This window comes from Prinia subflava, chromosome 14 (assembly GCF_021018805.1).
Source record: "Prinia subflava isolate CZ2003 ecotype Zambia chromosome 14, Cam_Psub_1.2, whole genome shotgun sequence".
Classification (NCBI taxonomy): Eukaryota; Metazoa; Chordata; class Aves; order Passeriformes; family Cisticolidae; genus Prinia; species Prinia subflava.
The window spans coordinates 20,722,994-20,736,249 of record NC_086260.1 but is presented as its reverse complement, the minus strand read 5'-3'; the positions used below and the strand labels follow the sequence as shown (position 1 = coordinate 20,736,249).

General features: G+C 44.6%; 1 protein-coding gene across 3 annotated transcripts in view; it reads right to left on the bottom strand.

Moving 5' to 3' along the window:
* Positions 1-2,525: 2,525 nt before the first annotated feature.
* FLNB (filamin B) overlaps positions 2,526-13,256 on the bottom strand; it is a 72,157-nt gene continuing 61,426 nt past the window's right edge. For 2 of the 3 annotated variants that reach the window (XM_063411872.1, XM_063411873.1), the window contains 8 exons: positions 12,484-12,750; positions 12,110-12,247; positions 11,904-12,019; positions 9,957-10,089; positions 8,779-8,955; positions 6,203-6,421; positions 5,046-5,249; positions 2,526-4,311 (listed from right to left, as the gene is read on the bottom strand). In XM_063411872.1, coding sequence (XP_063267942.1) covers positions 4,124-4,311; positions 5,046-5,249; positions 6,203-6,421; positions 8,779-8,955; positions 9,957-10,089; positions 11,904-12,019; positions 12,110-12,247; positions 12,484-12,750 — 1,442 coding nt within the window. In that variant the 3' untranslated portion in view covers positions 2,526-4,123. The remainder of the gene's footprint in view (positions 4,312-5,045; positions 5,250-6,202; positions 6,422-8,778; positions 8,956-9,956; positions 10,090-11,903; positions 12,020-12,109; positions 12,248-12,483; positions 12,751-13,256) is intronic. The other variant, XM_063411874.1, reaches the window with a different exon arrangement.

Genomic DNA, 13,256 nt, shown 5'->3' with positions numbered 1-13,256 from the left:
GAAAAAACAGTCCAATAAGTTTAAAATAAATAAATACAGAAGCTAAAAGTGAGTAGAGAAAAAAAGCAGTTTCTGTTAGAAATTTCACAATCTCACTTTCAACAGACAATTAGGGGAAAAGTAATTACAGGGTTTGCATAATCTGACCAAATCCAGAGCCCTACTAAGCAACAGCACTAGCACCCACATTGTCAATGTGCCTGGCTGATGTCAGAGCAGGTCAGGGCATTTTGGAGATGAAGGGAGATGCAGCTTGGACACACTAAGTGCTCTGTACAGACCTAGGCCTGGAGACTGACCACTGCAGCAACACGGATAAAAAATTATTAAGTGTACTGGAACACCTTTACATACATACATATATATATATGTGTGTGTGTATATATTCAAGGATTAATTATATAAAGAGTTAAAGTAAATATTAATCATGTAAAGACAAAAAGTTGAATTATTAAAATAAATAGTATATTTTAATAATTTTAAAATATTAAATATTTAAACTAATTAAAGTTATTAAAATAATTTAAATGCATGTATTTAATTTATTAGAGATACAGCTGCACAAGGCAAAATGCAATTCTCAGTTTTGAGCAACACCCCAGTATAGAGGTATTTGCCATGCTGGCTGCAGACACGGCCATCAGAAACACAGAGCCAAGGCCATGGACAGCCAGAGGGCTCTGAAGAGGGAATTCCAACAGCTCCCCAAACCAAAGGAGAAGGCCAGTGGGCAATCAGCAAGATCCCAAGATATGGCAGGAACAAGCACAGCTTGGCTTCAGGGATGGTTACAGGGCAGACTTGAGCTGCAGGACGAGGACAGGCTGTGTGCACGGGTTGTGAGGAGCTCCAGGACATCACCTCCAAGGACCCCTTCCCTTTGCCCATTGAGATGTACAAATGCACCCCATCATTACCAGGCAGGGGGCTGGAATGCTCTGGAGTTACCACCCCATGGTAACTGCTGTGCTGCAGGGACTTACTTTCCTCCACCCACCAAAATACCCAGTGAACCTCTCATATGGGTCCCAGCATGTGTTCCCATGTAGCAATGTCCTGCCTTGGGGCTGCCCTGAGTCACTGGTCAGCAGCAGGCAGGACTCCAGCTGGCTACCAGGGCACTGCCAGATCTAATGCAGTGCTCACAGGACAGCTCAGGCCAGCTGAGGAAGGATGAAGTTCCCAGTTGGACTCACAGGTACTAAGTGGCCAAATCCTACTGCAAACCACCACCAAGGAGAGAGATTATAAACAAAAAGAACTTAAGTTCAACCAAATTAGTAAAGGCAAAAAAGTGATGCTAGTCCTCTTCCTAGGCTGAAGAAAGTGCATCCTGTACCATTGCAAGTCTGCCCAGCAGGAGGCACTGAGACACTAGTAACCCATACACGACACCCCCCAGCCCCACAGCTGCCTGCTAATGTACCCACTGGACTTAGAAACCTTTGTCAAAATGCCAAAAGCAGAGCAGAATGTCCCCCAAAGCACTGCCTGTGCCCAACACAGTCAGTCCTCAGTTGGCAGAGCTCCTGGAGGTAGCTGAATGTTGTTGCCCAAAACCCTGCCAAGCTCTTCTCACCACCACCACGGCATGCTTGCTGTCCTTAGCAAGGTTATTTTTGTGGCCAGTCCACAGCTGTCAATGCCCAGGCCAGGCAGAGTTGGTCACTTGCAGCAGAGCTCAGTTTTTACTGGAGTTAACTCCAGCCACAATAGCAACCAGAGTCCATCCACTTCACAGACAACTCCTCTAATTTCAGCTGGTGTCATTAAACTTAAGCAAGGGGCAACAGGCAAGAGAAGGCTGGACAAGCACAGGGTGGACTGTGGTATAGGAGTTACACACGTGAGATGCTCTCAAGGTTTACTCACACCAACAGCTGTATCCAGGTTTGTTTTTTTTAAACACATCGAACAGGAGGCTCCCACTGAGGTACCTACCACAAGGCTAATAAAACACAGTTAACTATAAAAAGGAAATAATCTGATAAGCCTGGGGCAGGAAAGTCCTTGGCAGCCACTGCATCTCAGGTTTCACCAGGCCTTCAGCAGTAGAGTGTTTGGGAAAACATCTGCTGGTTTCCATGGCTGTGCCTGGAGGTGCTGGCCCCAGGTGCAGGGAGACACCTTCTGCAAACAACCCCAGGGATCCCGGGGGCGGGGGATCAGCAGGTGCTGGGAGTGCCTCGGGATCACAGCCCAGATGGCAGCTCCGGGGACACAGCACTGCCCCCATGCCTAGGGTCTGCACAAGGGCAAACCAGCACAGCTGTGTAATGCTCCATCCACACCATAACCATTGCACCCTGCACATTTATGCCATCTGGCATAATGCCCTTACACTTCTACCATTTTGTTTTAAAGAAAAAAAAATGGTTTCAGGGGAAAAAATTAATGATGTTGAGGTTCTGCCCAAATTTTCACGGCTAGCTGCACAGCCCATAGGCTATTTGGTCTGCCTGAAGCTGCTGTGTGGTGTAGTTTCAGTCTGAACTTCACTGACTACATATGAAAAGAATCCGATGTTGTTTTTAACATGCACATTTTAATGAAGCAAACACTTCTATTTAATAAGTTATAAGATACAATTTTACAATCCTGCATTTCATTCCAGTTTATTTTGTTTTTACTTTCTAGTTGACAATGTAGTGAGCATTTCACATTAAGGCACAAAAAAAGCACAGTAAAAAAACCCCAGCCTTCCTTTTTTTCTCTGTAACTGTGCTGGAGAGTAGTACATCCACACATAATTCAGAACTGTAAGCATGAACTTCTCCTGATGGACAGTGACATCTCAACAGGTTTTCAACAAATCCTATCTTCTCCAAATAGCAGAGTTTGATCTCATCAGGAGAGTTTACTAAAGCCCAAGCAGCTGACAGCAATTCAGATATGCACCTGGGAAGCAGTATGGAGTAATCCAGGACAAACAGACAAGTTACAAGGAAGTTTCAACTCCCTAACCCTCAGCAGCAACACCTGATGCAGCTCGAAAGGGATTTCAGGAGAGATGAGTTGCTTCAGGCATGTCCTTGGACTTAGACACAATAAAACACCTTGTGCCAAAGAGGGGTTTGTTCATTTATATTGCTATTATTGGTATTGCTATTACTGGTAACTTCACAGACCCATCCTGTGTCCCACTGCAGATTTGGTCCCATTCCCAGGATGGCTTCTTTGCCCCATCTCAGCCACTGGCCTGCCCTGCAGCCTCCAGGGAAACCACTGGTCATCTTCTCAACACACCATGATGCTCTGAACTGCAGCGACTCTGGGTCACACAAGTGACAGTCATGCCTGGCTTGGCAAGTTCAGGGGCTTTATTAACCCAACCAACCCAGGGCTTGTTCTTAAATTGAAAAGAGTGTGGGGGAGTTACCTGTAAAGTTACAGAAACATCACCAGCATCCCAAGCTCATTAAAAAACGCATTACTAGCCAAAAAGCTACCTGTCTCTAGAGTTACAAAGCATTAACACAGAGAGGCCGAAAGCTTACAAGAAGTAATTTTCAGTCTGCTTTTGGTTTGCTGTAAAAGACAATCTTTTTCTAAATGTAAACCATTAGCAAAGCATTTTCAGAAACATTTTAAATTTGAGTGGCAAAGCTACTTATAGTAGCTTTTTATAATGTTAAGCATTAAAATTGATCAAGTATACAAAGGCACCTATTATAGTACCAGTTTTACCTCATTTCTTTACAGAAAAGAATTTGAACTGGGGACAGCCCAAGTCATATTCCATAACTAAAGTGTCATGTCTCCAGTCAGATAAAATCAGTAGTTAAGATACCCAATTACAAAGACAAATTCCAGTTTTCAATTAACATCTGAAGTCTTTAACATCCACAAAGGAAATTAGTGTCTAGTCGTCCACATGATTCTCCAAACATTAACAGTGACCTGGACAGTACTACAAAGGTATAATTCGAGGAGATATTAAATAAATTGACATTAGGTTGGTAAGTAGGATAGAAGTGAAATGCTTGTAAAAACAGCTACAGAGTTTATGTCTGACTATTGAAATGTGAGCCGTGTGTATCTAGAAACTGCATTTTGCAACACGACTGCACCCAGTACAACCCTATATCTCAACTGCGAATGCAGAGACCACCTGACAGCACATTTATGGAACGGTGACATGGAAGGGACTCCCAGGAATGTGCTCATCACCCCACTTCACTGCCAGCACATAGTCCCCCCTTTCCTTGACGACATAAGTGACGTTGTACTGGTGGCTGCCCAAATGCTTGATGGACACCTCTTCGCACGGTATTGTAGGACCATGGACGCCAACTAACAGCATGTTGGAACCTACAGCAAAACACACAACTGTTAATATCCCTGAGCTTAAACAAGGCAGCATGGTTCTACTGTAATATATTGGCTCTGTAACATATGGATTTTGTTATTTTAATTCACAGACTGGTAGCTGAGCCATACCTCAGATTAATTTAGTATAAGAAGGGATTTTATATTAAAAAGCTTTCAACCTCATAGAGGTGAGGGTTTATCTGTGCTATTTGCCAGACCTGACAGGTTACCACTATCTAACTACAGGTTACCACTATCTAAGTAGAGCACAGGAGCCATCCATGCTGCCTGTGAAAACAAGCTGGTATTGCTTTACAAGTCCTTAGAACTTAATAGCAGGGGCCAGTTGACACAGCTGGCTTGTAATCCGTCCACTTCAGAGCTCCCAGATGATGATGACGACCATCAAAAGGTTACAGGAACACTGTGCATTACATGCTACAATGCACCACAAGGGTTGCTTAAGTTCAGCAACCTGTTTGTTCTCATGCCATAACTCTGTGGTTCTTTCAGGTGCACCTGGCTCAGACGAAGCCATTTGGAGAGGAAATAGCATCTTTACGGCTTCTGTATTAGGACTGACTTGGCTGAGCACAGTATAGTATTTAGCATTTTTCTTTAGTACCAGATTATTACCTCAAGCTCTGAATTTTAACTCTGCAAGCTGGTTTAGGGAAAAAAATGCCCAGCTAAACCACCAACCCTGAACATCAATCTGGTTCCTGTATCCATACCTGCTTTGCTGCAATCCACAGAGAAGGAGCTTTTCTGACCCACAAAAGCCTTGAAGAGTCCTGCTCCTCGGGAAACCACTTTGCTGGCATCTGAGGTGGATTTGGGAATGGCACTATAGCAAGTTTCGGTTGATGACCTTGTCACTGACTCTACAAGGATGGAAGAGGTTTCATTGGCACTGCCTGGGCTAACCAGTCGCTGCCCTGGAAATAGAAAAGGTTTTTGACATTCAGATTCACCCCATCTGAAAGGCATTCACAAGGATGTTTTGAAACTCTCCTAATGACTAGCATGCATTCTGCATCCAAATTGCATTTTTGGAGAGGAACTATTTCCTACTTGCGTTTTTAAGCTGACATCTTCAAGCACTGCTGGCAACAATCCCATCCCAGAGCTCTTAAGCAGCTAAAGGACAACAGGAACTTCAGGATTCATTAAGCAAAGCAGGTTGCTTAAGAAGAGTTAATTGTGCTCCAATCACCAAATGCCAAAAATGACTTGAGTTGGCAGAAAAGCAGGTAAAATTTTGCAATAACCCATTTTGAAAGCAGAGCATGTTCCAGCCTGGGGGAGCACAGTCCCTGCCACCCTCTCTCGAGAACATCACTACGCTACAGGCACTGCAAGAGGGTTCACAAGTTCAGGGGCAGCAGTAAAGATGAGCTTCAGCCTGTGCCTAAACACAGTGCTGGAGAGAGAACAGGCTTCCTAAACTACCCTTCCTCACTTCACCTAGATGCCTCCCAGACATTACTGACCTTTGGCTAGGTGATACCTGCATCAAAATGAGACTAAGAGAGGCAACACATGCTACAGGTAAGCAGGTTTCAGGCTTTGAGGGTAGGGAGAAATGGGTAAATAAGTAATATTTCCCTGTTACCCATGCAAGACCCTAGCACTAGATCGGGACTTAATATAACCCCATAGATCTATTTTATGGGCCCATCACTGAGTCAAGCTGCCAAGCTCCATGACTACTGCTTTTGTAGCTGCTCCTGAGACCTCTCATCTAGGCTTTGGAGGTGATGGAAAGAAATGTTTTGCTTCTCATGGTTTTGGGCATCTAGACCAGAACACCACATTGTCTCGGAAGGATGTTTTTACTGAATGACATGATCTGCTTCAGGCACAGAGTAAATACTAGTTAGCTTTTTACCTGTAACCTTTGCCTTGAAAGGGCTGCCCACTATGTGGTTAGGTCCACCATATTTAACTCCAATTAAATAGTTTCCTGGAGCCATGGGTGTGTACATGACTTTGTAACCTTCTGGAGTTTCCTGGCAGTCCATTTTCACCTTTGATGGCCCTTCAATTGTAACAGAGAGGGTACCTGGACCAGCCTTGGTCGTGTTAATGAAAAACTCCGACTGCAGTCCTAGAAAGATGTAGCACAGTGAGACACACTCTTCCTCACACCCGACGTTACACACACAGCCTCAGGTATTAAATAAAGGGTAATTCGGTGCAAGATCAGTCTGCCCAGGGCTGGAGGCAGGGAGGGACATCTACCCCAGCAGCCTTGCACAGGCCAGCCCAAATGGAGCTCTGCACTCCTGGCAGCCTCCCCAGCTCCATCCTGCTCCCTCCTCCAGTTAGGTTATGTGACTATGTGGAAGAAGGGGTCATGAGAGCCCTTCAGGACTCAAATGAATGTAATTTGGTATCAAAAAACTGGATTAGAGAGAAAACAAGAGCTTTTCTGCTGGGCATCAGAGTGCATACCCATACAGCTCCAGCATGGCTAAGTTTGGGGGAAGCCCACAGCTGTCTCGCTGCCTGGACTGCAAATCAGCAGTGAAGAGCCCACAAGAAAGCAGGAAATACAAGGGGCAGGAGATGGCCTGGAGGAGACGGGTGTTTGAAGTGCTCACAACAGCACTGCAGGCAGTTTGTGGAAACAAAAGCTTTTTTAAGTACAGCATCTGGTTAACACAGCTGAATTATTGCTGCTAATACTAAGCCAATGACACAATGCCAGCAACACAAGAAAAAATTAAGTAAGGCTTTCAGACCCCAAACAATTTACTGTCAATCTCTGGCGTCAAATATTTATGATCTTTGGGCTGTTACATGAGACACTGTTGAGGAGGAATAAAGTGCTCGGGCTCGTTCAAAACCAGGATGGCCATGGGAAAGTTTACTGCTGCTGTGATGGAAGCATGCAGACGTGGGACTAAGAAGTTTCTAGCCTCCCCACAAAAGAGGCTGCTGTGTTGCAATGCTGGAAGAGCCCAGATCCCACAGAGGATTGTGCCATCTCTTCCAGTGCTCCAGCAGCCCATCCCCCTGGCACCGCCGCCCCGGGAGGTCAGGCATCAGCCCGAATTGCCCTGCTCAACTAGAGAGAAGTTAATTCTCAGAGCCAGCAAGCGTCAGAGCTTCTTGCTAAGAGCTCTTGCTCCAGAGGCACTGCTTTTTCCTGTGCTCCAGATGAAGGCTTGCATTGTTGGAGGCTGCAGACGCTCAGCCCTCCCAGGGGGATGATTCAGGTGCTCAGCCAGTGAAACCCCTACACTGGGTCATTGTTCTGAAACGCTGCTCAGCAGCTCCCACGTCGTTGCGCTTTTGGCAATGGCGAGGATTCAACAATGGGACACAGAGCAGCTTTGCTGAAATTGAACAGTCTATTTAGATTAAAAACAACCTCAAGAGCCTTTATAGATGAAGAAATATTCCTCAGTCCCTGATGCATCACTGGCTGGTATTAATGAGTGCTTTTGTTTCCACCTATTAAAGGAGCTCAAGCGACGTCTTTATTTTATAGAGTGTATCTGCAGGTTTCCAAAACCAACTGCTTGGTTCCTTTAGAACAGCAGAAACTTTGACTGAATAACTGCAGTACTTTTTTTTTTCCACAGGGAGAAAAAAGGTATGAAATGGAATCCACAGGAGACAGCAGTGGATAGGATAAAATTAACTAGCTATTCCCTTAGACAACAAAGGGAGAGAAAAATAATCATTTTACTCTGGCCTGTGTGTGTGGCCCAAGCAAGAACTCAAATAAATCAAAGTGCATATCCGGGAATGTTTTCATACTTACTGAGTGCAAAAAAACATAGAAATGAAAAAACAAACCCGAAACCCTACATTCTTGAGTCGAGAACTGTCAGATGAGGCAGCCACAGCAGACAATGAAGTATCAGATTTCTAAGAAGAAATTGTTCATGCTGCATCTGGAGCATGCATGGCACACTACCAACAGAACAACCCACCTTCCCCCTAGGGTTTACATATCCTACTACATTTCACTTGAGATTTCTTAGAGGTGCAAGCACCAAAAGGAAGGTAACAGGGTACACCCTCATACCCATTTAATTAACACAAGTTAAATGAGATTCCTTCATCTCTAGACAGCCAATGCAGATGTCATGTTCATGTGTGGAAGAGAGCCAGAGCATCTCTGGAGCTTGAGAGACCACCGATGTGGAGATAAGCTAACCAGCAGAGCTGTAGTCCAGCTGCTAACCAGTAGTGCAGTGAATGCATCTTGCAGTTGCTGATTTACAGAAGGTTTAAGTTTGTTAAGGCTCAGTATAGGCTGCAGACTTGTGAGTCATAGTTATAAGACATGAGGAGCATGCTAGAAAGCAAAATTAGCCTGCACTCAGGTCAGCAGAGAATTCGGGTTAGTTCAGCTGCCTTAGCAGGTGAAGTCATGTAAAAGTATGCCTAGAAATAGGTTCTGTATGTCTCAGAGCCCAAGTGCAAACAGGTTTGTAGGAGAAGGATTACCCGTGGTGCCACTCTCCAGGCCGGATCCATAGGCCATGACAAGGGCAGGGTTGCCCGCCTGGCCAGGCTCACCCACGCGGACTTTGAAAGGGCTGCCCACCACATGGCTCCCATTGAACTTCACATCGATGGAGTGGATGCCATTCTCATGAGGGATGAACCGAACAGCGTATTTATCTGCAACGGAAAAGGGGCTCTTCTGACAAATCAGAGGCAACAGTCCAACCTTAAACCACCAATTAAACCAAACGCAGGGCTGATTAGCAATCTGAGCTTCTAAAAGCCTTTGACGTATTTTGGTCCCAGTTTAAGTGAACTCAGCTACACGAGCTGCTAAACTTGTATTTAAGCAAGAAAATGCTGTATTTATCACAGAAGGTATTACAGCTTGGTTTTTCACCTTGTTCACTAGGACTTGATCTCAGCTGTCATCTGAGACTTATTTGCCTCACTCATGCAATAAACATGAAAACGGAATTATACCCAAATCTGTTGGCAGCTGAGAGAGCTGTGTGTAGAAGAAAATCAGCTGGTCAGAGCAAGCCAAATCTTACCAGTGAGCTGAGTGTGCTGCTTTGACACCACACCTTCATCAAATTAAGTCATTTAGCAATTTGCTGATATTTCACATTTTTGATTGCATGTTAACTCAGAGGTGAGACTGATCTCCTCCAGCTGGACAGCTGCTGTCTGTTCACAGTACAGACCATAACCCATACAGACTTTGAGTGAAAAAGAAAAGCTCATTGCTGAAACAGGTATTGAGCTTTCTGTAGTGTTTACTTATAGACAGTTTTCTTGACATTTCATGTGAAGGAGTGAGTGTGACTTAAAAATAAACTATTAGTCAAAGATTGAAGCATAGCTTTGAGAAATAAACTTCTTCCCTGGTTAAATTCAATAACCACATCATATTTATTACTAATGTCACTGTACATTCACTGGCAAGCCAAGACTTAAATACTTCTATCTTACACAAGCTGGGGTTCAGTCACTTCATGGAAAAACATGGACATAACCCTGATTGAACAACTCTTGACACCAAAAAGTTGTTTTCCAAGCAACATGCTCATCCCTGGGACACATTATTTGTAAGTCAAAGGAACTGAATTTCCTCTGTGGCAGTAAGTGCTTGGGAGGTCATGCAATTGTTTTGATCATCATCAAGCTGTGCTCACCTGGCTCCAGCTCAGACACATGGCACTCTTCAACAGCTCCGGAGGGGCTGTGGACTTTAGCATCGATCTTGCCCTTTGCCCCGTTCAGCCTTATAGCAAAGGATGCTGGCTGATTAACTTTTAATCCAGACTCCTGAGAATGCAACAGTCAGATTATCAAATTCAAACTTTCATTTCAGACAGCACCAGATTTGTGGCAGGGAAACAACCACTTCACCATGAGGATTTTTCAGATTTTAACAAAAGGCATGAAGTTGTGACTTGCAATAACTCTCAAATCAGAAGCTCTCTCCCTCTTAGGAAATGGCTGATTCAGGAGTCACCCACATTGGCTAGGCTGACTTTTCCCATGGTAACAAGACTGTTTTTGGAAGCCAGATGATTGCATCACATCCAGGAGAGGCATGTTTACAATACTAGTCACCCATTATCACCGAGGTCAGTCCTCGGTATTCAGGCACTTGATTTAAAGGATGCTTAAGCTATAGCTCCATTTTCACCTCATTCATTCATGCCAGATTCATTCAGAGAAAAGCCTCTGATAATCCAAATGCCTGAAAGAGTAATATGCATGTTTATATTTGCCACAAGAGGCTGCATTTAGAACACCACCGCAAGATGTCTCAAACATGAGAAAGTAACTTAAAACACGAAACCAGATGTTGTGGTGCTGTCAGGCCATTGGTGAACAGCGAGGCAGCTCCACATCTGAGCCACAGTAGTCCTCGACCAGCACAGCCCATGCAGCTATCCAGCAGTAATATCTCACACTTAACATACTTTACCTCATTTTGTTTTCAACTAAATCCTGAAGAGAGAAATAAATGCAACTGAGTAGAACTGAGGTAAAACGTATAAACAAGTCCCTGATCTGGGTTTAGTGGAGGCTGATGCTGCACAATGGACTCTGTTACAGAACACTCAGCTTTATCTGCCTCTCCAGGACTTAACTGAAGCAAGTATTCCTGTCAAAGAGTCTTTAAATGAAACACAAGGCAAACATCAATACCACAGTGACTAATTACACCCTTGTAACTCCTGGTTAGAAGAGATACTATCGGATCAGGCTGTCATGATTTACACATTTACATTTATACAGCTGAGGTGCAGAATTCCTGCAGCCCAGGCAAACTCTTGGGGATCACAGCTAGGACATAACAAAAAAAAAGCCTTAACTGAAGTACTAATCACCACTCAAGGAGGACTGAGGCAGAGTATATTTAGACACAGATTCTCAGTCTCACATCCAAACTTCTGGCTTTCGAGATTTCAGTCAGGCCTTTAATGTTACTTCTATTTTAATGCCTGTAACCACACACATACACAAATTATATGGTGAGGTTACCAGACGAGCCCAGACTAGCTACAAAGATGTGATTCACTCTGAGATTCACTACTTTTCATGTATCATCTGAGCTGTGACTCTGTGGTTTTGTGACATCAGCCAGAGCAAATGTGCACCCTGACCTCATGGTGGGGCCACATCTGTCTACCTGGCCAGGCTGCAGTGATGTCCTAGCTATGCAGCCCTGCGCTACCTCACCCATGGAAATGCAGCTCTTCATGCACATGCCAAATGAGGAACTTGGTACCAGCATGATCACTAATGGGTCACCTTTAAATTTCAGTTCTCCTTGTCCTTTCCCTAGCTAATGAGAAACATGTCTTAGTTCCTCCAATGCTATTTCTAGAGCCTTTTATTTGTAATTCCCAAGTGTTATCACTTGTAACACACTCAACTGAGCATTCTGCCTTTGAACTCTGGTGAGCCAGAGTTACCCAGGGGCCAGCTGTCAAAAATCTCTCTGGCTGCAAGCTGAGCTTGAAAACAAGAAACAACCAAGACAAGGCTATGACTAAGAAGAAGGGACAACTACTTTGGTTTTGGAGAACAAGGGCGAAATCAGTCTCTGTGGTAAGTTGTAGAGATGTTTCCTTATGTCTCACCTGAAGACTAGTGACAGTGAGCCTGCGAGCATCATCAGAGGGGGCGATGACAGGAACCAGGTAGGGGCTTTCAGGAATGTGGTCATCATTAAATTTTATGGACACCTCATAGTTGCCTGCAGAGAGAAGAGAAGCAATGAGTGTCCTTAGTTTCTTTGAAAGTCACGATCAGTGTTGTTTCCATGTGATTTGGTCTCAGGACATACCTGGCTCTTGAACTATATATGATGCACCACAAGATCCATCTTTGTGGTCATCAAAGGTGATTTCTGCTTTACTTGGGCCTTCTACAGCAATAGACAGCCCTCCAGCTCCAGCTTCCCGTGTCCATATGCTGAACTCAGCTGTTGAAGCACATGAGAGCACACACAAGAGTAAGTTTGCTGCTATTGCTGGGTTGCAGCTTCCTCCTAATAGACTGTAAAGTTCCACATGAGTATATTGGAAAAATGGTAGCTCATCCCACCACCCAGGGAGATACTGTTTAGCAGTTTCTCCAGGAGGCTCCTGTTAGCCAAAACACTGCACTGCAGACCTGCACACAGCAGCTTCTGGAGCCTACTGAGAGCAGAGAACTCACCTGGAACACCTGTCTCTCCACGCTCCAGCCCTGGGCCTCCAGCTCTCACTTTATGGGCTCCTCCCTCGCCCAGTGGCCCCACGGTGAACTGGAAGGGGCTGCCTGGCACCGGCTGCCCTTTGTATTTGACATCCACAGTGTGGACCCCCATTTCTTGTGGCACAAAGCGGACACAGTAGGTGTTTTTGTCACACTCAACAATTTCAGCATCGAAGTTTCTCCCAGAGGGACTGGTTACCTGAGCTGTCATATCAGCACAATCAATTTCTAGCAAGAAGAAAATAAAAAAATGCATATTAGAAAGTGACGAAGGGTTTTGGAAGCCAGACCTGAGCTCAAGTGATTACCCAGTACAAATAACAGAAGAGGCACACAGATGCTCAGTTGTGTGCTTCTGAGCAGAAAACCTGGCCAGCTGCAGCTTCCCAGGTGCTACAGAGGCAGATGAAATGGCTGGATAAGTGCAGCCAGCTAAGCCTGGCCTACACGATTCAGAGTTTCCAGACAGCGGTACAAACATTGAACAGCCAACATGATCTTAAAACCTTGGTGCTAGAGTAAGCTGTGCAGCCCATTCTCCAGCCTGCTGTACACAAAATAAATTAAATTAAGGCCTCACCAGAATTTATTTCTCCATGTGTTGATCATGGTTATGCTTATTTTTAACTGTTTGAAAAGACATATTACCAGTGTTTCTTCCCTAAGCTATGTTAATATGAGCATATCTTTACAAAACTGAAGTTCGTATGCTCCCTGCTTCAAGTACCCCATGC